The sequence below is a fragment of the Lutra lutra genome, chromosome 10, assembly GCF_902655055.1.
Source record: "Lutra lutra chromosome 10, mLutLut1.2, whole genome shotgun sequence".
Taxonomy (NCBI): Eukaryota; Metazoa; Chordata; class Mammalia; order Carnivora; family Mustelidae; genus Lutra; species Lutra lutra.
The window spans coordinates 57345775-57368264 of NC_062287.1; the positions used below are offsets into that span (position 1 = coordinate 57345775).

General features: G+C 53.1%; 1 protein-coding gene across 6 annotated transcripts in view; it reads left to right on the top strand.

Annotated features, from left to right (window-relative positions):
- The window catches only part of ARAP1 (ArfGAP with RhoGAP domain, ankyrin repeat and PH domain 1), a 61033-nt gene that overhangs the window by 10416 nt on the left and 28127 nt on the right, over positions 1–22490 (top strand). For 4 of the 6 annotated variants that reach the window (XR_007120867.1, XR_007120868.1, XM_047690854.1 and 1 more), the window contains exons 2-4: positions 6649–6732; positions 10600–11169; positions 22240–22409. Coding sequence is in view for 3 of the 6 variants with exons in the window: in XM_047690854.1 (XP_047546810.1) it covers positions 10643–11169; positions 22240–22409 (697 nt within the window). In the remaining 3 variants the exon portion in view is untranslated. Of the gene's footprint in view, positions 1–2093; positions 2145–6648; positions 6733–10599; positions 11170–14653; positions 14974–22239; positions 22410–22490 lie in introns of those variants that run through there. The other 2 variants (XM_047690856.1, XM_047690858.1) reach the window with 2 other exon arrangements.

Genomic DNA, 22490 nt, shown 5'->3' on the forward strand with positions numbered 1-22490 from the left:
GGCCTAGGGGAAATGGGAGGGAGTGGCCCAGAATGGTCCTGACCGATCTGTTTGGGGGTGAGAGTACATGGTCGGCCAAGGGGGATTCGAATGTCACAGACTTTTTGCCAAGGCCTAAACCTCAAATCATTTAACTTTCAGTTTCGTTAATTTGCAAGTGAGTCACTCCAGATAATCACACTTGATTCCATACCTTCCTTCCCAGCTGACCCTCTCCGGGGTGGGGCTTGGGCATGAGGGGGCCCCTTGATGAGGTTTGGGGGAATATGGGTGACAGGGCTAGGATGGGGTCAGGTGCTGTCTAGAGGACAAACCACGGGACTCTGAAGTCTCATGTTTACTAATGGCCCTCAGTCCATTTCCCATTTGAAAGTCCTTGGGCTGCACTCTGCCACTGGCCCTCACGTCCTGGTAAGGGGGATCTTATCTGCTAGGTGGTGTCTTAGACTTTCCGGAGGATAAGGTCATGGTGGAGGGAGGACGTGAGTTTGGGGGTCTCAGTTTTTCATTCTCCAGTACAGATGGCCCAGGAAATCAGCTTCGTTTGTAACTGTTTTCTTAGTCGTCTACTCATGTTACATTTAAACTCATGAAGGTACTTTTTAATAATGGTTTTGAAGAACAAGTTGGGACAAACTCAATTCTAACAGACTTAAGATACTTTTATCTTTTTTGCCTTCTAATTATAAAAGCGATACACAACTATGAAAACTTTAAACAGTACAGACATGAAGGTTTTAAAAGTGATAGTCTTTCAAGATTGGGGCGGGAGTTAAGGCTAAGCCTGAAATTGAGCTCAGCGATGTCTGCTGTCCCCTAGTCTTTAATGCACCACAGGCACGAATAAAACTGGTTTTATATTTTTTGGGGTGATGCTGAGCCAGCTGCCCCAAGGAGGCTGTTTAAATGTCCTGCCTCTCACCAGATCCACTGTGTGCAATGTGCCTGTTGTGCCCTGTCCCAGGGTATCTGGTTGGGAGGGGTGAGGTGAGAGCTGGGAGAGGGGTACTGAAACCTAGCCTGTCCTCTTTGCTGAGCTGCAGGTCCTGCTGTGGGGCTCCTGAAGGAAGAGGCATTTTTTTCTGATTTGCTCAAAGGCCCCACCTAGGTCGGAGGGTAGCCTTGCTTTCCCTGGAGAGTGCATGGTGGGTGGGCATGTGCAGTGCCCGGGGCCACACAGACAGAAGTCCAGGGGGCAGTGGGATATCCAGTCTAGAGCCCTGCAGGGGGATGTGGCTGGAGGCAGGGTGTGAGAGTCACCGGGAGCGAGGGTAACGGAGAGCTCCAGGGTGCTGCAGGGTCCAGACTAGAGCCTGGCAACAAGGCCAACACCAAGGGCTCCGCTGGTCAGGAACAGCCAAGTCCTTGGGCCTAAGGAACAGGAAGTGTCTGTCTTTGCAGCAGAGGAGGGAGTGGATGACAAATGAGTGTGGTCTCTGGTACATATATGGTGACGTGTCATAGTCATCTGGATGACAGCTCTGCTTTATGGAGGGGGAAACTGAGGTTCATAAAGTGACAAGACTCGCCCAGCACTTCAGGCCAGAAGTGACAGAGCCAGGACTGGAGCCCAGACTTGCCTTGCCTCCTGGGGTGGAACGGGCTTTGACCTGGAGCCCCAGGGACTCACCGGTGAGGCCACTCTTCATGCACCCAGACGCTGGGGCCCCGACCCAGTCCTCACTGTCCTGAGTGTTGCTCCTCATCTGCCTCAGTCACTCCTGAGACCCCAGAGGACCCCAGACGCGGCTCACACCATGGATGGGATAGGGTAAGAAGCCTGGTGCCTGGGCAAGTGACAGGCAGAGATTCGGAGCGGCGGCGAGGCGGGTGATTCCAGTATAACTCTTTGGGTGCATTATGCAGTGGCCCTCCATCCCTGAGAGATAGGAAGTGGGCTTCTTGGCCCAGGGATCAGTCAGCTGCCTGGCTGAGGGCCACACCTGCTGCCTTGCTTCGCAGGGCTGGAGGGAAATAGCTGCGGCCGCAGGCGGGGGCCACTTCTGCACCCTCTGCACCGGGAACCCCGCCCCCACCTAGTTCCTCATATCTGAGGGAAGTGTCTCCAAGGCCCCTGGCCTGGTTAGCTGCCTGGTTAGCAGAGTCCCAGGAGGGTGGCAGATGCGATGCGGCCCTGCCCACAGGTATCACCTGGTGACTGAGCAGAAGGGAGCGGTTGGGGGATACCGGGCATCGTGGGGCAGGAGGGCAGTTGTATGTAGTCGGGTGGTTGGTAGGGAGTGTGGGGGCTGAAGGATGTGTGTGCAGTGGAGGGGCAGATCATCTGTGCGGCTGCCGAGTGGTGTGCGAGGTGTGTGTCCTTCAGGGCTGTGTGAGGTGTAAGTTGTGGTACGGCTAGGTTGTGGTTTGTAGACCTGGCCGAGGCTGCATGAGTACTGTTCTTGGTTCCTGTGTGGGACATTCTGAGGGGTTTCCTGAGGTCTGGATGCTAGGGTCCCTGACTGGCCTGCCTGGGGCAGCAGGGGGAGGGGGAGGGGAGGATGCGCAGGGAAGGACAGAGGGAGTGTGGAGCCTGGGCCTGCCTTCCTCTGCCTCTCTACCCCCCCCCCCCCCCATCACTGGGCCTTCCCTTGAACCCAGAGTGTAGCTCTGTGCAGAGGCAGCCTGAAGATGCCATCCTGGGAAGGGGGGGCGGGGGCAGGGTCTGGGCTGAGGGGACCTCAGAGCCCAATGTGGAAGGAGTTGGGACCTTCAAGGCTGCCCTGACTCAGGCCTAACTCACCATGCATATCAGAATGCAAAGGAGGCTCCCACCCCTGTGGGAGTCCCCAGACCTGTCGGGGTGTCACTACCATCCTCTCACCTCCCCCGTCCCTGCCCCACTGAAATCACCCTGTCTCTGACTGCCAGGTCCTTTCCTATCCCTTAGCCTTGCACACTCGGTTCCCTTGGGCCGGAAACGCAACCTCCTACTTCTTCAAAGCCCAGCCCAGGAGTCCCTCTGGAAGCCTCTCCAGCTGGACTAGACAGAGGAGGTCACGTTCTCGGAAGGTCCTGTTGACTCCAGCAAGTGACCTGGGCAAATTTCCACCCCACACAGCTTCCCTGAGATGGGGCAAGGATCTCAGGCCTTGGGGTTGTTCTGAGGACAAGTGAGATAAGGGTGGAGATTTGGCAAGGGCTGGGCATGCAGTAGGCACTTAGGAAACGGAGGAAGTGGGAGTGTGCCTGCCCCCTGGGCTGCCTTCCTGCTGGACGGGTAGGTATGGCGCAAGGGATGCTGGGCTGGAACAGAGAAGGGGCAATGAGATTTAAACTGTGATGGGGGTCGAAATGGTCGTCAGAGGACAGAAGGTGAAAGGTTGGCCGCCAGCAAGAAAGACTCAGGTCAGACTAAAAGAAGGACCGGCTGGCAAGGATTAATGATTCTGGATGACTACCTCTGGACTGAATGCCTCTGGGCCAGCCAGGCCCTGGACTCCATTGTGGAGAACAAAGGGAATCAGAAGGGGTGCAGACCCTCAGGATACCCCAGGCCAGGTGGGGGTTAGGTGGAGGTGGATCTCCAGGAATGGAACAACTAGAGGCAGATCAGGAGCAGCGGCCGGCTGCAGGGCTCAGCTTCCCAGGTTTAGGAGCCCAAGGCGGGTGGTGAGGGAGGACTTGCTGGAGAAGGCAGTCTGGAGTCAGCACCTGAAGTTGAGGGGCTGTGGCTCATTTACTCATTGTCAGCAGACATTTTTGGGGGTCCCCTATGCTCAGCTGCTGCCTGGTACAAAAAGCAACATGGAGGGAGTCTTGGGCCAGCCCGGCCTGGCTGGGGCTTGGGTTAGGGCTTGGGTTACGTCAAGTCACTTCCTCTCTGCGGGTGCTGTTTCTTCATTTGTAAATGTCGCTGCTGGAGCAGGTCAAATGACTATGACGAGGGGCTGGACTTAGCGGTTTTGAGCTGGAGTGGGATCTTAATTGGCACAGCAGAGGGGAGCTGGAGGGAGACTGGAGAAGCGGGGCAGAGTGGAGTGGTGGGGTGTTGAGGCTTGAGCTGGGCCCTTGGGGTAGAGGAGGAGGGGAACCCCCCATTTTGTGGCCTTGCTGTCACAATAGGACTACACTCCCCTCTGCCAGGTCCCTGCTCCCCTGGAGGTGGAGACTCAGGGATGTGTCACACAGTAGCTGGAGGGCATACACCTCCAAACCAGGGCCAGGATTAGGGTACAGTGAGTGTGCCACTTGCCCTGGGCACCAAGTGTAAGGGGCGGGGATGGCCAAAAAGCTCAGTATTCAAGATAATATTTTTAAGTTGTGTTTTTTTTTTAAATCAAAATAAATGAGAAAAATCTAAGGTAAGATACCAAAATTTTAAATAAAGGGGTTTAGTATTGCCAATTCCTTCTTGGCCTCAGACTCTAGTAGGGCCCAGCTGGGCACTGCTCCAAACTTCTCTTTTCAAGGAGCTTCCTCCTCCAGGATGCCTTCCCTGACCCTCAGCCTGGTGAGGGCCCTTTGGGCTATTTTCATTGGCTGGATGGTGTCTGACTCCCTCTAGCCTGAGCTTCCTGGAGAGCCAGTCCAGGTCTCTGAGGTCGGGTTTGTGCTTCTAGAACCTTGAATGAGGTGTCGTAGAGGGGTGTCAGGGTGGGTCCCTGAGTCTGACCTCGGTCTGAAGTCTTTAGTACAGGAATAGGAACTTGAGGGAGGCCCCGGAGGAGTCTGACCCATTCTCAGGGTTGGAAGTGGTTTCCTGTTTCCCAGCTCTGGTCATTCCAGTAGCATGGTTGGGGACATCAGTCGTCCACGTTGAGTCTTTAGAATGGGACCCAAGGTGGAACAGGCGCTCTCTTGGTGTTCATGATCACTTTAGAGAGGCAGGAAGCAGAGTGGCCAAGAATGCAGAGTTGGGAGCATCTGGTGGCATCGTCTGGTGAGCGTTTGACCCTTGGTTTCGGCACCAAGTCTGCTCCAGATTCTCTCCCTCTCCCTCTGTCTCTCCTGCTTGTACTCGCTCTCTCTCTCTCTCAAATAAATAAATAAATCTTAAAAAAAAAAAAAAAAGAATCCAGAGTTAGACCGTCCAGGAGAAATGCATTGTGAGCCACAAGAGCAATTTAAAATTTTTTGAAATTAATTTTAATGTATTTAATCTAAATATCCTAAATAGTATACTTTCATCATATAATAAATAGAAACAATAGAGATGTTTTTTCTTCTTGGTTTTTGTACTAAATCTTCAAATTCCAGTGTGTACATTATACAGCACACCTCTTTATGTGGTGATGTCTTCAGGGCTCGTGGCCTTGTGGGGCTCCAGCTGGTTACTGTATTAGAGCAGATCTAAGACTATATTCAAGCTGCCCCTTCCTAGCTGTGTGACTTTGGGCAAATTACTTAACTTATCTGTGCCTCAGTTTCTTCATCTTATACTATGAGCTGTGTACCTCATAGGGTTGCTGTGAGGATTCAGGAAGTTAATAAAAACTGCTTAGATACCTGGTGTATAATGACTATTTAGGTTAGGTTGTCTTTTATTTAAAAAAAAAAATTGTCATTTGAGTAGCACTGCCATTCTTTGCCAATTCTTTCTGAGGTACTAATTACCTGAAGTTTATTTTTAAAATGCTTTGAAGGGGCGCCTGGGTGGTTCAGTCGTTAAGTGTCTGCCTTCAGCTCAGGTCATGATTCCAGGGTCCTGGGATTGAGCCCCGAGCTGGGCTACCTGCTCAGCAGGGAGTCTGCTTCTCCCTCTCACTCTGCCCTTCCACCTGCTTATGCGCTCTTTCTCTCTCTCAGATAAATTAATAAAATCTTCAAAAAAAATACTTTTGAAGCATATATCTACTTTAGCTCCATCCTAAGAAGTAGCTGTAGAGTCTACTTAGATAAATACCTAGCTAGTAAATTCAGATGGTCACAGGTGCACCCTGACCCCACCCTGTGGCAGGAAACGTGCTGTGGCCCATGGTGCCCATCGACTCCCCACCCTCCTCACTCGGAGCCCAGGCCACCTGAGCTTGCTGGGGGCCTGCTGTCGGGGATGGCCACTTCCTTTTCCTCTTGCCTGGAAATAGCTTCCTTTGGCCCCCCATGCATGTTTAGGAGCAGGGCCTCGGGTCTCACACCTGTGCCTCAGTTGCCCCCTCTGCCCTCACCCTACCCCGAGGCTTCTAGCCCCCGCTGAGAGTGTCATGTTTCCCCGCCCCCCCCCCCCCCCCCGCCCCCTGCTCCCCACCTCTCACTGACAGGCTGAGCTTTGTAGTGGGACTGCATCTGCCCCTGCCCAGTCCTCCCTGCAGGCAGACCCGGCAGTTCCCACCGCAGCCTGGCCTCTGCACAGCCCAGCCTGGGGACCACACACCGGTCCAGTGAGGCCAGAGCTTGGGAGGTCCTGACTCCTCTTCGCCACCTGTGCAGCCATTACCTGTCCGCCTCTTCCCTCCCATGTGAAGGCCTTCCTCTGGCTTAACCTTCATGCCCCGCCCCCCCGCCACTTCCATTAGACTCCCTGATCCCTTCCTTCTTCCCCTTACCATCTACCCCATCTCTTGCTTCCTTCCCTCTCTTCTAACTTCCCTTTTTCCTTTCCCTTCTTCCTTCCTCTTCCTCTTCCTTTCCTTCTTCCTTCCTCCTCCTCCCAGCATCCAGCGGCTCAAATTGGTTCATGGACTTTTCTCCCCCGTTCCTTCCTTGCAGATTCCACCGTGGACCAAGATGAGGAGCCATTCAGAGTAGCTGCTGCCCCTGGAAGGATCCCCAGTGTCCTGGGCAGCCCAGCAGGTGAGTTAGGCAGGGGGCGGGGAGCTGGGTTGGGTGTGTTTGGCTAAGCCCCAACTTTGATGTGCAAGAGGCTTCATGGAGGCCAGAGCTGAGGTCCCAGTTTTCATTTTGAAAATAGGCAAAGAGGCAGGAAGAGGGTGAGGCTAGAGAGCCTCAGAAGGGCTTTGAAGGGGTGGATAGGGCAGGGACCAGCAGGTGGGTGGGCATTGTTGATCATATTCTCTTTTAAATTGTACTTATTTTTTGGAAAGTGGTAGAAAAGTTGGAGGTAAGGAAACATACAGTGAGAGGTAACCCTCCCTCCTTGTCCTCACACCTGCTGGTTCTTCTCCCCCAAGGCAGGCAATTTCTTGTATACCCATCTGGGGTCATTCTTATGTATATGTATATGTATATACAGAAGGACATATATGTACATTTTTAATTTAACCTAGATGTTTACATAACAAAACACTACTTTGCATCTTATTTTTCCACCTAACAAATCCTTACTATCATTTTATATGAGCTTTAGAATCTGCCTAATGGTAATTTTGGGAGGATTGTGTTTTGTGCTGGTTATAGCTTAACCTGGGAAGAACTGATGTTTTCATAATGTGGAGAGCTGGTTTATTCTAGAACATCCAGCGTATTTCTGTTTGTGTCTTCCTTTTGGCCCCTCAGCAGCCTTTTTGAAGAACTGTTCAAAATGTTCAAAATGTAGGTCATTGATAAAGACGTAAAGTGAAAAGTTTCCCTCCCACCAGAGGTGGGTTTCCAAGAAAGCTGATGGAGCCTCCAAGGCCCGGGGAGGGGCCTAGACACTGTGTGCATGTGGTTTTGGAAATTTTTACAAAAGGAAGATATTTTTTTGTTTTTCCAATTAAGTTTTTTTTTTAAACTGAGATATTATGGACATAAAGCATTGTATTTTTAGGTGTACAACATAATGATTTGATATTTGTGTATATTATAAAAGGATAAAGGTATTCTGATATTTTTTATTTTTCTTTTTACAAGAGGGAGGTGGAGGAGGGGCAAAGGGAGAGGGGGAGAGAATCTCAAGCAGGACTCCACACCCAGTACAGAGCCCGACACAGGGCTCCATCTCAGGACTCTGAGATCATGACCTGAGCCGAGACCAGGACTCAGACACTTAACCCACTGAGCCACCCAAGCACCCTGAGTTTCCTCATTTTTTTAAGGCTGCTAAGTATTTTACCGTATGACTACACAATAATTTAGTTTGGTGGGTATTTTGGTTATTTCCAATCTTTTGTTATTGTACACATCACTGGTGCCAGTCACCTTGGAAGACTGCAGGATAAGTAAGTGCCTAGGGGGTGGCTGGATCAAAGGGCGAAAGGACTTGGGGTTTTCATAGCTATTGTGGCTTTAATTGCCCTTCCCAGAGGCACTCCCACTAGCTGGTGGGGGAATGCCTCACCGGGTCACCTCACAGTGTGAGGAGGTTAAGTTAGTTTTCATATGCTTGAGAACCAGTTACATTTTCATTTTCCTCCACCTATTTCTTATTTCTAGGTGCTTTTCAGTTTTTAGGAAAATTGGTCGGTCCTATGTCTGGGATATGAGAGGCATATGTCCTGACTTGTCGTTTATCTCTTGACTTTGTTTATGGTGCATTTTTATTATGCAGGAATGTTTGTTTTTTATATAGTGGAATATTTTACTCTTTACCTAACTGGGTTTGCATCATTTCCAAAAGGCTTTTGCCTCTCTCAGAAGATATATATATATATTTTTTTAAGATTTTATTTATTCATTTGACAGAGAGAGATCACAAGTAGGCAGAGAGGCAGGCAGAGAGAGAGGAAGAAGCAGGCTTCTGAGCAGAGAGCCCGATGCGGGGCTCGATCCCAGGACCCTGAGATCATGACCCGAGCCGAAGGCAGCGGCTTAACCCGCTGAGCCACCCAGGCGCCCCCTTTTTTTTTTTTTTTAAAGATTTTATTTATTTGTCAGAGAGAGAGGGAGAGAGAGCAAGCACAGGCAGACAGAATGGCAGGCAGAGGCAGAGGGAGAAGCAGGCTCCTGCTGAGCAAGGAGCCCGATGCGGGACTCGATCCCAGGACGCTGGAATCATGACCTGAGCCGAAGGCAGCTGCTTAATCAACTGAGCCACCCAGGTGTCCCTCAGAAGATATTTTAAATCCTTTCATGGTTTTATTTTTTTATAATGAAATCGTTGATCTGCCTGTGATTTATCCTGGTGTAAGGTGTGAGGTAGGGAGCCTAACTTTGTTTCCAGATTGTTCTGCAGCTGTCCCAACAATTTAATAATGCCTCTTTTCTCCACTAGTTTGAAGATGTTACTTTTGTTGGACACTAAATGATTTTATGTATTTAGATCTATTTTTGAACTTTCTGTTTTGTTTGATTCATCTGTTCAGGTGCTGGTAACATGTACTATTTTAATTACTATGGCTTTATATGTTTTAATATGTGGTGAGGCTCGTTCCCACCCTTTACCCTTCTTTCCCCCCACCCCCTGCTCTAGAATTTTCCTGGCTCTTTCTGCTTGTTTACTTTTCCACATGAATTTTCAGATTTGCTTGTCTAGGTCCCCTCCCCCCTTTTCCAGTATTATGTGTGTATTTAATAGAATTGTGCATATTTAAAAATTAACTGAGAATTACTATCTTCATGATGCCTTCTACCCAGGAGCATACCGTGTCTTTCCATTTGTCTAGGTCTCTTCTTTTTGCCTCTTCCTACAGATCTCAGATCTCGCGCAATTCTTTTTATGTTTCTTCTTAGTGTTTTAGGTTTTATAATGCTGTTGTAAATGAGGCTCTTCCTCCTGGTTTCTACCTGGTTATTGACTATAAATATTCATTCTGTTCTCTTAGCTTTGAATCCAGCTCACTTGCTATATTCTTAAATTTTTAATCCCATGATTAATAATAATCACTCACGAAATGGATATCCTTGTTTCATGTCTGACTTTAATGGAAATTTTTTCCATTGTTTTCCCATGAAGCAAGATGCTGATTTTTAGTTTAAGGAAGTATCAATATATTTCTATTTTAGTAAGATTTTTGTTAAGTACACTGGACGTTGTGCTTTGTCATTTGCTTCTTTGATATCTGTGGAGATGATCTGGTGAATTGCTGTTTTGATTTACTAATCTCCTTCTCTCTGTGTCATCTGTCTCTTGCCAGGCCAGGAGTTCTGGAGTGCAGGGGTGGGACCTGAGTCCCTATCGCCCAGTGTGAGGCTCTCTCCAATGAACAAATGAGGGGATGGCCTTACCTATACATTAACCCCTTTGGCGGTGGGAGGGGTGACTCATTCACAGGGCCGGGACCCCAGAGGCTGGGTGATGCTGGCTTCACTTAATTCCTGGAGCATTCTGCTTCCTCCAGGGGCGTGGAGAGGGGATGAAGCTCAACCCCTACACGGGGCCTGCAGGGAGACTAGCAACCCCACGCATACTCGCATACTCGCTAAACCCCTGGGCCTGGCCATCAGCGGGGAACTGGTGCCTCAGAAGGAACTGGGCCCTTGCCCAGGTCCTGCAGAGGGCAGTAGACACAGCCACTGGCCAGCCTTGCGGCAGTGGCCGTGGCTGTGGATGGGGCTTAGGGGTGGTACCAACTCTGGAGGTTCTGGAGGGCTTCCTGCAGGAGATGTGAGCTGGATGCTAGGAGGCTGCAGGGGTGGGGGTGGCAGGTTTCAGGCAGAGAGAAAAGCCTGTGTGTTCAGGGACCTGGCAGTATCTGGCCTTGCCTGGCACAGGGGGCACCAGGGAGAAAGCTTAAGGTCAGAGCTTGACCCCATGGCATGGGAGAGCCACAGAGGGTTGCTAATCAGGAAACTAGGGCTGGGCAGCTTTGCCTCTCACCTGTGCCTGTCTTTCTGTTGCAGGTCTGGACAGGGCCCCACTGGCTGGCCTCTGCTAGCAGGAACCATGGCGGAGGCCCGGGATGTAGCGCTGTCTGTGGCTGAGTGGCTGAGGGCGCTGCACCTGGAGCAGTACGCCGGGCTCTTCGAGCAGCACGGACTGGTGTGGGCCACGGAGTGCCAAGGCCTCAGTGATGCCCGCCTGCTGGACATGGGCATGCTGCTCCCTGGTCACCGCCGCCGCATCCTGGCCGGCCTGCTGCGCGCCCACACGCCCCCCACCCCTGCACCCCGCCCCAGCCCACGGCCTGTGCCCATGAAGCGACATGTCTTCCGCTCACCACCCGCGCCGGCCGCCCCTCCTGCTGCGCCAGTGCCCGTGGAGCCAGAGCCCGTGGCTGGAGAGGAGGAGGGGCTGCCCGCTGCCCCCCCCATCCCGCCCCGGAGGAGCTGCCTGCCGCCTGCCTGCTTCTCCGCCCCACCTGCAGCAGCCCCGGACCCTGCGCTGCCCCCGCTGCCTGCCAAGCGCCACTTGGCAGAGTTAAGTGTTCCACCCGTGCCCCCCCGCACGGGGCCCCCGCGCCTGCTAGTGAGGTGAGTGGGTGCCCTCGTGGTGGGAGGCGCCTCGGTCAAGGATCCTAGAAAGCGGAGGGGACATTTGTGGCCTTCGGCCCTGGGGAAGGAAGGCTCCCTCAGTGGAGGGAACGGCCTGTGTAAAGCTCGGAGGTGGGAGGCACTGTCAGCGGGTGCACTCTGAGCAGACTGGAGCTAAACTGCTGGGTGAGTGGGGGTGAGGCTTGTGGCTGGCCCTGGTGGGACATTCTGTGAAGGCCAGTGGGAAGCCAGGAAGGTTTCAAGCAGAACAATCGGATAAAAGCTGAATACTAAAAAGGTGACTAGGGGCTGGTGAGGCTGTTGGAGGAGGCGGCTGGGTGACAAGTGACAGGTCCCAGGCTCTCAGGAGAGGCCCCCACTCGGGCTGTGCTAATAAGGTTGGACACTCCTATGGGAGTGTCCGGGAGGTTTTCCCCACCCAGAAAAGGGCTCTGATAGTAAGGGGGCCTTGAAGGCCAAGCCAGGGCTGTGGTGTTTTGAGGTTTGATTGCTGGAAGCACGAAAAGGGTTTTTGGCTTTCCTGGGTTTACACAACTAGGGATGGTACTAGGTATACCCCTAGGAGCTTGGCGCACTGTGTAGATTGGAGTTTTCTGGAGCCCTTATGCCCTCTAGTGGCCATTCTTATACATGCATGAGCCGTTTCTTTTTAAATTTAATTTTATTTTTAACGATTTTATTTATTTGAGAGAGAAAGCGTGCTTGAGAGAGCATGAGGTGGGGGAGAACGGGGGCATGAGCGGGGTGGGGGAGGGGCGGAGGGAAAGGGAAAATCAGGCTCCCCCCACCCCCAGCAGAGGGCCTGACCTAGGGCTTGATCTCAGGACCCCGGGATCACGACCTGAGCAGGAGGCAGAAGCTTAACAATTGAGCCACCCAAGCATCCCTCTCCATTTCTGTTTCCTTTCATTCCATCATCATGGAGGGGGCTGAGAGAGAGAGCATAGGTTTGTGTGTCTGTTTGTCCATCTGTCTCTAGGGATAGGAATAGGTGAACAAGGACAGGAGGCAGGACCCTGTCCATTAGAAGCTCAGGAGGCAAACCTCCCATTGAGGAAGTGGAGGCCTGGATTCCTGTATCAGAGGCAGAATACCCGGGGCAGGCCCAGCTAGCTGTGTGACTGATGCGCAGTGGCCCCTCTGGGCCTGTTTCTCTATTGGGTATCCTCCTTGGCCATCCATGGCCCTCCTGGTACCAACATCTGCGGACAGGAGACTTGTTGGGTAGAGCAAGGGTCCTGTCTATGCCCCAGAGTACCAGCCCCCACTCTTCAGAGCTTCATTCTGAACTTAGTCACTTAGCTGACCTGTGGGGGAAGCCAGGCCTCCATGCTCAGGAGTCTGGCCCCTTGTAGCTAGAGGACCCAAAATTCATTCCATGCTGAGAGAATTTGTAGATAATTATCCTTCACAATTTGGGGCTATTTCTTCAGACAGAGTGTGATGGGAGGTGAGCTGCCAAGCCTGGCTTCCTTGTCCTGGGGTCTTTGACATTTGGAACAGTGGACATCTCCATGTCTAAGCACCCTGCCTTCCAGGGCATACAAAATCTTCAAAGCCCAGTGGCAGAAAAACTCGCTGCAGATGGAGCTTCATGTATGTGTAAGGGCTGGAGGCTGGGCTGGAGCCTGACCGCTCTCCCTCACAGCCCCTTCCTCTGGACCACAGGCACCATGGGGCACGGCAGAAGGCGATTCAGCCCGGCCTGCTTCTGTCCCCTTTGTAGAAGTCCCTTCTTCCTGATGTGGCCTTTGGGTCCTTGCTTGCACCCTTGAGTGACAGGAGTCTCACTCTCTGAATCTTAGGACCTCTTATGCCAGTTCATGGGGTCACCGAGTGAGTACTTCTGCCAGCCTCCAGCCCATCACCAGCTTCCCCAGTGGGACCTGGGGTTATCTACTGTGCGTGCATGTGTGTACTGGCTGGACATGGGAGGGCATGCCTAGCCAACATGTAAGTGGGCACCCCTAAGTGTGTATGTTTGTATAAGCTGTGAAGGTTGTAGTATGTCTGTGTATTTACCCTTCTGCACCAGTTTTCAGGGAGGCCGTATGTGGTCCCCGTATGTCCGCAGGAGTGGGGACTTAGGTGGTTTCAGTGGTTACTTGCTCTCGGTGGTGTGTGCACATATGAATTTCTCAGGGCCCGTGTGCACACCTCCACGGGCCCATGTGTGCTGGTGTGCTGGGACCTCCAATGGTGTGAGTCCGTTTATGCGTGCATGTGCTGTGGGTAGTGAATTGGCACATGTGTTATTTGTTTCCTCCTGGGCGTGAGCCAGTATGTATCCACATGCTGCTCAGCCCACTAGTGTCGGCTCCATGAGGGCCTGGATTCTGGTGGGTTCTGTTTACTGCTGTATCACCAATACCGGCAACTGTGCCGGGTGCCTAACGCACCCTCTGGAAGTATTTGTTGTGTGCACAAATAGATTAAGACTGACTGAGTCTCCGTGCTGCCTAGTGCTGGCATGGTTGCCACCCACGTGGACTCAGCACCAAGAGTGCCCTCAGCCCACGCTGGACATTAGACGATAGGGTTAAGGGCCCAAGCTCACCACCCCATATCCCTTCCCACCAGGCGACCTGTATCACCCTAGACATCTCAGGAAGGCGGCAGAGGCCTTTAAGGAGGCAGGCAGCCAATGAGCAGGGACAGCTTGCCCCCTCCCTGCCCCAGCTGGGTCAGGACTCTCACAACAAGGCTCACAAGCTGCCTGGCCCGGAACGACCCTACTTTACCCCTCCAAGGCTCTGTACCCCCCACCATTATTAAAAGCCTGGGATAGGAAACTTGTTGACGAGTCCAGAGATGTGGAGAAACTTGCCCAGAGTCACACAGCCCAGCAGAGTAGAAGCCAGTGTTCAGACCCTCCCTCCTGGCCTGGGGCCCAGTCTACTCAGCTCCAGGTATCATAGATATGAACCCTCTGAGCCTATTTCCCTGAGTGGTAGAGGGGTCTTCTCAGATCCAGGGTTCCAGGGTCCCTCCACAGAGCCCCTCTCAGATGGTGCTGGGCCTCAGTTTCCTCCTCTGATATCTCCCCAGATGCCTAGAGATACCTCCAAAGAGGGAGTATTTGCCCAGAGTGGGCAGCTGCCAGCTGGGATCACACTGCACGGCCTCCCACCTGTGCTCCTGCCTGCCCTGCAGCCCAGCCAATCCCTGGTCTTCCTGAAGGCTTATCACTTGTTGCTGGGGCAGAACTTGCTCCCTTCAAAGAGCCTCTTTCCCAGCCTCTCTGGGCCTCCTGTGGGGGTGGAGAGGGGCCAGCCAAAGCTAGGGCTTCCTGAGGATCTACTCTGTAAGGCCCTGCTAGACAGCAGTGGGGTGGCTTGTCCCATTCCAACTTGGGGTGTGGGGGGGCAGGCTGGGGGCGGGGAGGAAGTGTCTGCCCCAGGGGATTCTGGGTGACTTTTCTCTTTCTCAGTGTTTTCAGGAAGTGTGTGTATTGGCCAGGGCGGCAGGGGGTGGGGGAGGTGGAGAGCAGGAAACCAAGGGGAGCCAGAGCTGGATGTACACACACACACACACACACACACACACTCTCACACTCACTCTTGGACAGATTCACTTTTACACAGAAACACACACTCAGACAAGTGATCACAGCCACACAGAGTGGTACCTGGACCCCGACACAATCTCCGACACACCCGGGGAACAGAGGCCTGGCTGTCTGCCAGACCAGCCCTGCTCAGACAGGCTGCCTGGTCAGGCACATAGCACTGTCGAGCGGAGCTGTGCAAGTCCTCCGGCCCAGGACCTGGTGGACATCTGAGGGTGAGCGAGGGGCAGCTTTGGGCTGGGCTATCAGCAGAGCACGGGGAGGGAGGCTCCTTTCTGAGGGTCTTTCTGTCCCCTCTGGGCAGGGTTTTCTGTGGTACTCCCTCTGCCCCTCCATTTTTTGTTCTCAGAATTTTCTCTCCTCTTTCACTTTCTCCACATCTTGTTTTTCTCCTGCCCTTTCCTTTTTTCCCCTTCTTTTTTTCCGTCCCTCAGCCCTGGGCTTTTCAGGCCTCCATCTTCCCCTAGATCTGTCTCCTGGGCCCACCGGGAGCCCATGGTGCCTGAGGGACTGTCTCTGTGGCCTGTGTGGGTGTCTGCCCTTCAGGGATCTAGTGCTGATCTCATTCTGGCTTTTCTCGCTGTCCAGTACAAGGGTGTTGTGGCTCTAAGCAGCTCTTACCTGAACCCGTTTGCCCTCGCACTGAGTCCAGGGTAATAGGGAGACCTACCGAGGGCTGGCACTTAGTTGGTTTGGTTCCTCCCCGACTTCCCCAGGGCCAATAGAGGGGTGGGTCCCTATGATGTTGGGAGGTTGGGCTCGCCATCCCTCCCCACAGTTGGTGTGGACCCCTCATGAGCTCAACAACTCTGTGCTTGGGTCCCTGGGGATGTAGAGATACCTCTCACTAGGTCCTGCCTGTGCATCCCATCCTGCCCTGTGCCCTTGGCTCATCTTTCCACAGGGCTCAGCAGACACCTACCTGTACTTTCTCCTCCTGCCAGAACAGCCCTGAGCTGGGTACTCAGGATGCGGGGGACAGGGTCCATATGGTCATGGGCTCCCTCAGGGATGACCTTCATTGCCCCAGAATCCTCAGGCACCAGCACAGGGCCAAAGCCGGGAAGCATGAAGAGCCGCCATGGGCGAGCTGGGCCTCTGCCTCCTCCTGCCCACGACAGCACGGCTTGACTGTGGAAAGCTCAGTGTAGGCCTGGGGGCACACCTGCCATGAAGAGCCCAACAGGCTGTGTGAGCTCAGCAGAAGGAGCAGTTGAGTTCCTAGAGGCATGTCCTGAGCACAATGGAGTGGATGATCTAGATCTAGATCATTGTAAGGATTAAATGAAAAGGCCTCCAGGAAGAGTGCTTAGCACATAGTGGGTGCTTAGTAAATGGTAGCTGTCATTCCAGGGAGAAGTGCTAAGAGCTGAGCGAGCCTCGGTTGTGAGGGTGGATGCCAGGTTAATGGGGCGCAGCTCTGTGGAGGGTAGCCACTGCCCTTCTCCAGTGATCAGGATGTGAGTGGGGTGCTGGCCATTCAGTCACAACATGCACTGTCCAAGTCCCCCTCTGTGTTGGCTGATGTCATGGCCTGGCAAGAGATCGGCTTGGGGGGCTCACAGCATACGCAAGGGCTGAGTACATCTAAGCAAGGGGAAGCCCAGGAAGGGCTTTCCATGTTGTGACCTGGGCACAACTAACAGAACAGAAGCAGGAGAGTGCTGGAGGGGTTGACCTTTGGGTCTCATGATGGAGAAGGAAGGACAGGGGCAGCCATGGAGGAAGCAAGAAGCACAGGAGTGAGGCCTGAGCCCTGTGTAGCTAGAGCATAAATGAGGAAGTGGACAGCTGGGAAGGTTTGCCCCCATGGGAAGGGGAGGTCAGGGTAGGAGACAGAGGTGGTCAGATCATTGGGCCTCATCCCGCCTCTCGGCCCCGATGGTGAGAGCCCAGGGATTAAGATTCGGCTGGATCCCTCCAAGGCCTGTGTGACACTTTTGGGGGAAGGTCCTGAATCCAAGACAGGGTGTAGTCCTGGGTCCTTGGTCCTCTGAGGTCAGTGCAGTGAAGCAAACATTGACAGACAGCCATCCTGAATGATCACAAGTGTGGAGGCTGGAGGAGCCCCAAGGAGGTCCCAGCATAGCCTAAAGCCTGAGAGGAGGCACAAAATGAAGGGGAAGGATGTACAGTGTGGACAGGGAAAGGACAAATGGGGGGAGTCACATACGCAAATGCCTGGAAATACACATTTATGGGGTACAGCTCAGGCAGGCATGGCTGGAATATAAGGAAGGGATGAGTTCAAGGCCAGCCCGAGATATTCAGACTGCCCTGCTCTGTTGGCCCATCTGTCCTTATGGTGAAGCCTGGCTCCTTTGGCCAGAGGTTGATATAGACAGAAAGCTCGGAAGGGAGAGCCGGGGACCGCCATGTGGGAGGAGGCTGTGAAGCAGGTTCTTGGCCCAGCCTCCTCCATCGCAGCCAGGGTGGAAAAGTTGTGCTGATGAACTGTGGGGATGGCTTTCCTTACTGAATTGTCAGTAAGCCTGGAAGTAGATCAGACAGGAAAACGAGGCTCAGAAGTAAAGCAGTCTGCTTTGTAAGGTCAAAGACCGACTAGAGTCAAGCTGGGATTTGAGTGGGTTGAGCCAGCTCTGCCAGGCTCCAAAGCTCGGTCTCTTAGCGAGACTGACCACACATCTCATTTCACCAGGACGGGCCCTGTTTTACCTGTTGCTCTGACATAGTTACTGACAGTATAGACTGTCAGCTGTTCTGGTTTATACATTTTTTTTTTAATATACAGTTAATTGTATGGTCACTCTATTCTTCCCCATTCTGACTTGGGACCCTCACATATCCCCAAGCCTTCACGTTGAAGGTTGGCTGTGTGTATTTGCCCCAGTTCAGTAAAATGAACCTTCTCAGGCTGTGGTCCCAATGCCACGGCGAATCAGCCTCTGCCCCTGTCCGGGAGTGGCCCAGGCTGGCTTCAGGCATAGTAGGGGGAGCAGATATGTCTGCATGTCACTTGGACAGAAGAGAAAGAGTCTGAAGGAACAGGGGAGCTAGCAGGGGCGGAGGTGGACAGGGAGGCCCGCTGAGGACAGGCTCATTGAGCTGGGTTCTTGGGTACATGTGGGCTTTCCATGGGCCAAGATGGTAGGGAGAGGGTGGTGATGCAAGCTACGTAGGCCAAGGTTTGGGGGGGCCGCTGGTTGTGGCCAATCTTCTGGCCTAATGGGCCAGAGGTCAATGGGAAGTGGCCCAGCTGGGCCTCAGGTACAGATTGGAACTGAGGTAGCCCTTAGGGTTGCTGGCACTGAGTGGCCAGGACCCCAATTGGGGTGGGAGCGCTCTGCAGGCACTGTCCCTTCCTCTGGGGTTTTCCCACTATACTGTGCCTTCCGGATACCACTTCTCCTTTCCTGGCCTGGCCCTGACTCAGCATGGCCCTGTCCCCTGTGGTAGGCAGGCGGGGGTCAGCCAGGAAGATTTCTGGAAGAAGTGGCTAGAGAGAGGCCTAGAGGTCCATTGGGGTGGGGGGGGGGGTCCCCTCCTCTTGCTTCCACTTGCTTGGCACATAGCCGTTTGCCTGCAAAAACCATGCTGGAGGAGGAGCTGTTTGCACTGTTCCCTTTTCCCTTCTTGCCATGGTCACAACAGCCATCAGAGCTGTGGTCGCGTGCTCTCTTGGATGGCAACTCGGGAGCTGCCCACATCCTGAGCTGGGTGGCCAGTGTAAGGAGGCAGGCCTCAGAGAAGCTCTCACATCCTGACCGTGGCCTCATTCGACCCTGTGGTGGAGTTTGCCAGCTGTGGTACTAGGGTACAAATCCCAGCTGTGGGATCCAGGACAAATTACTTTGTGTCTGTGTGCCTCAGTTTTCTCATCTATAAAGTGGGGATAACAGTCAGCCATACCTTATAGAGCCCTTGTGTGGAGTAAATGAATGAAGCCATGTAAAGTGCTTGGAAGACAACTGGGAATATATACACATACACAATACTAAGAGGAATTAATTAATCTATGTCTTCATTTATTTATTCATCCCTGAGTGCTGGGCATGCAGTAGGGAAGATGGTGGGTGTGGCACCTGCCTCAGGGAACCTACGGGCCAGGGAGATAGGCCTCAGATGGGCAGACCCCTCGCAGATAGTCAGGACAGTGATGGGGGGCCCGTTGCTTCTTCAGCTCTGAGGATGCTCTGCTGCTCGGCATTGAAGGGGCGGAGCCTGTCCCCACCTCCTGTGGGTCAGTCTGACTGGCACTGGCCTTGAGCCTGGACTTCTGCTCCCAGCTGATCATAGGCCAGGCCCCCAGGGGCCCCTCCTGCTTGGGGTCCGGGAGGCTGTGTGTGATAGATAATTCTGGACATTGCAGCTGACCAGCTGGGGTCACACCCTTGGACCTGTGAGTACTTACTTAGTCTCTAGGTCTTTCTTCCCCCTTTCATTCACTTTTCTCTCGACCGTGATGGCCAACCTATCCACCTACCCTTCTGTCCACCCCCCACCCATCCATTCAGCCATTTATTTGTTCTGTCATCTGTCCACCCGGTCGTCTGCCTGCTTAGCCGCCCACTCAGCATGCTCTTGTTGCTGACTTGGCCACTTCCTGTGCTGGGCTGTGGTGGTAAAGAATCAAGTCTGAGGCTGTCCCTGGCCTAGAGAGACTCAGGGTCAAGGAGGGGAGACATATGGTGTGGTGCCCACCTGGGGGTCTTTTTAGGTCCAGCTAAACGTGAAGGCTCTCAAGAATACCATAGACCCACCTGGCATCAAATTCCCCCAGACACGCTTAGGGAGGGAAGGGCTGGCCACCAGGGTCGTGGCCGCTCTTCCTCTGCTGAGGGGTCCCGGTCGCAGTCAGTGCCCCTGTTCACACTGCCATCCGGGAGCTATTCTCTGTGGCCGCCCAGGAGAGCGCACAGAGGTAGGGAACTGACACTCCCGACAGATAGGTGTGAGAGCCACCCTTAAAAATCTTGACTCAAGGGTCCTGTATGTCCTCTAACGACCCCACAGGTGTGGTTTCAGGTTCCTGCATGGGATGTAGCCAGTGACATGCCAGCCCCCTCAGGGAAGCCCAAAGCTCCAGCTTCTCCCCCAGGTGGAGAGCCCACCTGCAGTTTCTGGTCTAGGTACACTGCCTCACTCAGGCCACTCTTGTCCAAGGCGGTGTCTCCAAGGAGCACGGCTGACACACCAGCTGCTGCGGGTTTCTGGGGGAGTATGAGAAAGATCAGTGCAGGTCGGACTCTTTCTGCACACACGGAGAAGAGATGATTAGAGGACAGGGTAATAGGGAAACAGGCATGTGTGCTAGGAGTGTGGTTCTCTGGTGGAGTCGGGGTTCAGGTCCTGGCTCAGCTGCTGGCAGGACGCCGGGTACAGTGGACAGAGCTACTTTAATACATGTGATTTGGAGTGATTGGTCGTATCAATCCCCTTGTAACAGAGGGGAAGATGGGCAGGGTCTGGGGGAGTGTGAGAGAAGGCTCAGGAAAGACTTGCAGGGAAGCAGAACTTAAGTTTGGATTTAAAGGACAACAGGATGTTCTCTAGTCAGAGCCCAGGAGGAAGGGGTTCCTGGAGGAGACAACAACAGGAACAAAGGCCTGGCATCATGATCATCGCCCAGCCCTTGCTTGCTTTTGCGATAGACGTGCATTGCCGATCACTGCCAGCAACGCTGCGGCAATAACCAGGCTGGAAATAACCAGTGAGACAAGTTGCTCACCCACTCTGATGTTCCTCCTTGGCCCCTGCCAGATGCCGGCTGAGACAGTGGGTGGGGCCAGGCTTCTGGGGCTTAGGTGTCCTGTTCCAGCTGTGTGGGCGCACAGCATGCCTCGTCTTGGTTAATTCTCCAAACACCCTGTCAGATCATTGACATAGTCCCCGCTCTACAGAAGAGGAAACAGTCTCAGAGATGCTGAGTGCTTTCCCTTGGACACACAGGATCGAGGACTGAGGCAGGGGTCAAACTCGTATTCGATGTCAAAGCCAGGAGACACTCAGCCTGTAGGGAGCAGTGTGATCTCTGCAGAGACAGATACACAGAGCATTGTGGCTGTGGAGCCCAAGGGGCCCTGTACCCGGCCCTGGAGTTGGAGAAGGGTGGTGATAGCAGAGATGAGGGGCTGGTATGCAAGAGAAGCGGGGTGGGCAGGAAGTGTTAGCAAGGACGTGTAGAAGAAGGAACCCTCATGCACTGGTGATGAGAAAGCAAACTGGTGCAGCCACTGTGGAAAACAGAAGGGAGGTTCCTCAAAAAAAAAAAAAAAAAAAAAACTACCATATAATCCAGTAATTCCACCTCTGAGTATTTACCCAAAGGAAATGAAAACACCAATTCAAAAAAGTAGATGCAAAAAAAAAAAAAAAAAAGGGTAGATGCAGACCTATGGTTATTGTAAAATTGTTTACAATAGCCAAAATATGGAAGCGACCTCTGTGTCCCTCGATAGATGAATAGAGAAGATGTAGTGTGTGTGTGTGTGTGTGTGTGTGTGTGTGTGTGGTGTGTTTGCAATGGGATATTACTCAGCCATAAAAAAGAATGAGATCATGCCATGTACAACGACGTGGATGGACCTAGAGGCTGTGATGCTAAGTGAAATAAGTTAGAAAAAGACAAATACAATATGCTTTCACTCATATGTGGAGTTTAAGAAACAAAGCAAATAACAAAAAAAAGAAGCAAAAAACCAGGGCTTACATACGGAGAACAAAGTGGTAGTTGCCAGAGGGGAGAAGCATGGCGGGGTGGTAGGGGGTATAGGCGAAGGGGAAAGGGGGTACACTTACTGTGATGAGCACTGAGAAACGTGTAGAGTTGGCGAATCATCGTATTGTATACCTGAAACTATAATGCTGTATGGTAATTGTACTGGAATTTAAAAAAATAGAGGGGCATGGTGGGATCAGGTGAGTTTAAGGTGTCTGAGGGCACCATGGTGAACATGCATGTCTGGGGCAAGAGAGAAGGTGGTCTTGAGCCAGAGCCCCACAGCTCAGGGCCTTAGGACTTGGTTTTTAAGGCTCTGGTCTGTGCCCTTGGCCTGCATGCCCATTTTGAACCTGACCCATCCACTCACCACCAAATGCTTTCTTATCCTTAAAAGCTCAGTCAGGTGTCCCCTCCTCCAATCTTCCCTGACTTCCCAGCCTGGGATGCACACCACCCCCCAGCCCATTCTGCTCTGGAGACCCTATGGGTACATGCGGCTGAAAGCTAGAGCTCTGGGGACAGGTGACCCTGCCAGAGCAGTGCAGGGACAGCTCATGGCCAAAGAAGGGGCCTGCTTCCTTTAAGCTCGAGGAGCTCGGAGATTCAGGGGCCTGGTGTGAGGGGAGGGGGGTTCCTGTCTGAGTCTGTGGAATGAATGCGCTTTGCTGTAGCTCAGGTGAGAGGGGTGGTGGGGAGACAAGGCTCAGGGGGTTTGGGTCCTGGCTCTGTGTAGTGAGCCAGCCCGGTGACTGAGCCGCCTGGAGCTAACCCCCGGGCCTGGTTTTTGTTCTCTTCCCAGCCTTCCCTCCAAAGAAGAGGATCTACTATCACCGCCGCTGTCATCCCCTCCCCAACCAGAGCCTGAGGAGCCCCCGGCCACCTTCCCCCGGGGGCCTCCACAGCCCCCGTCTCCACCTCCCAGTCCCCCGGAGATCCCCCCGAAGCCTCTTCGCCTGCCCCCAGAGTTCGGTGAGTGCCATAGCCAGGCATGGGGCTCCCAGTGCGTAGCCTGGAATCAGGGCTCCTCAAGAATCGGCAAGGGTGCAAGGA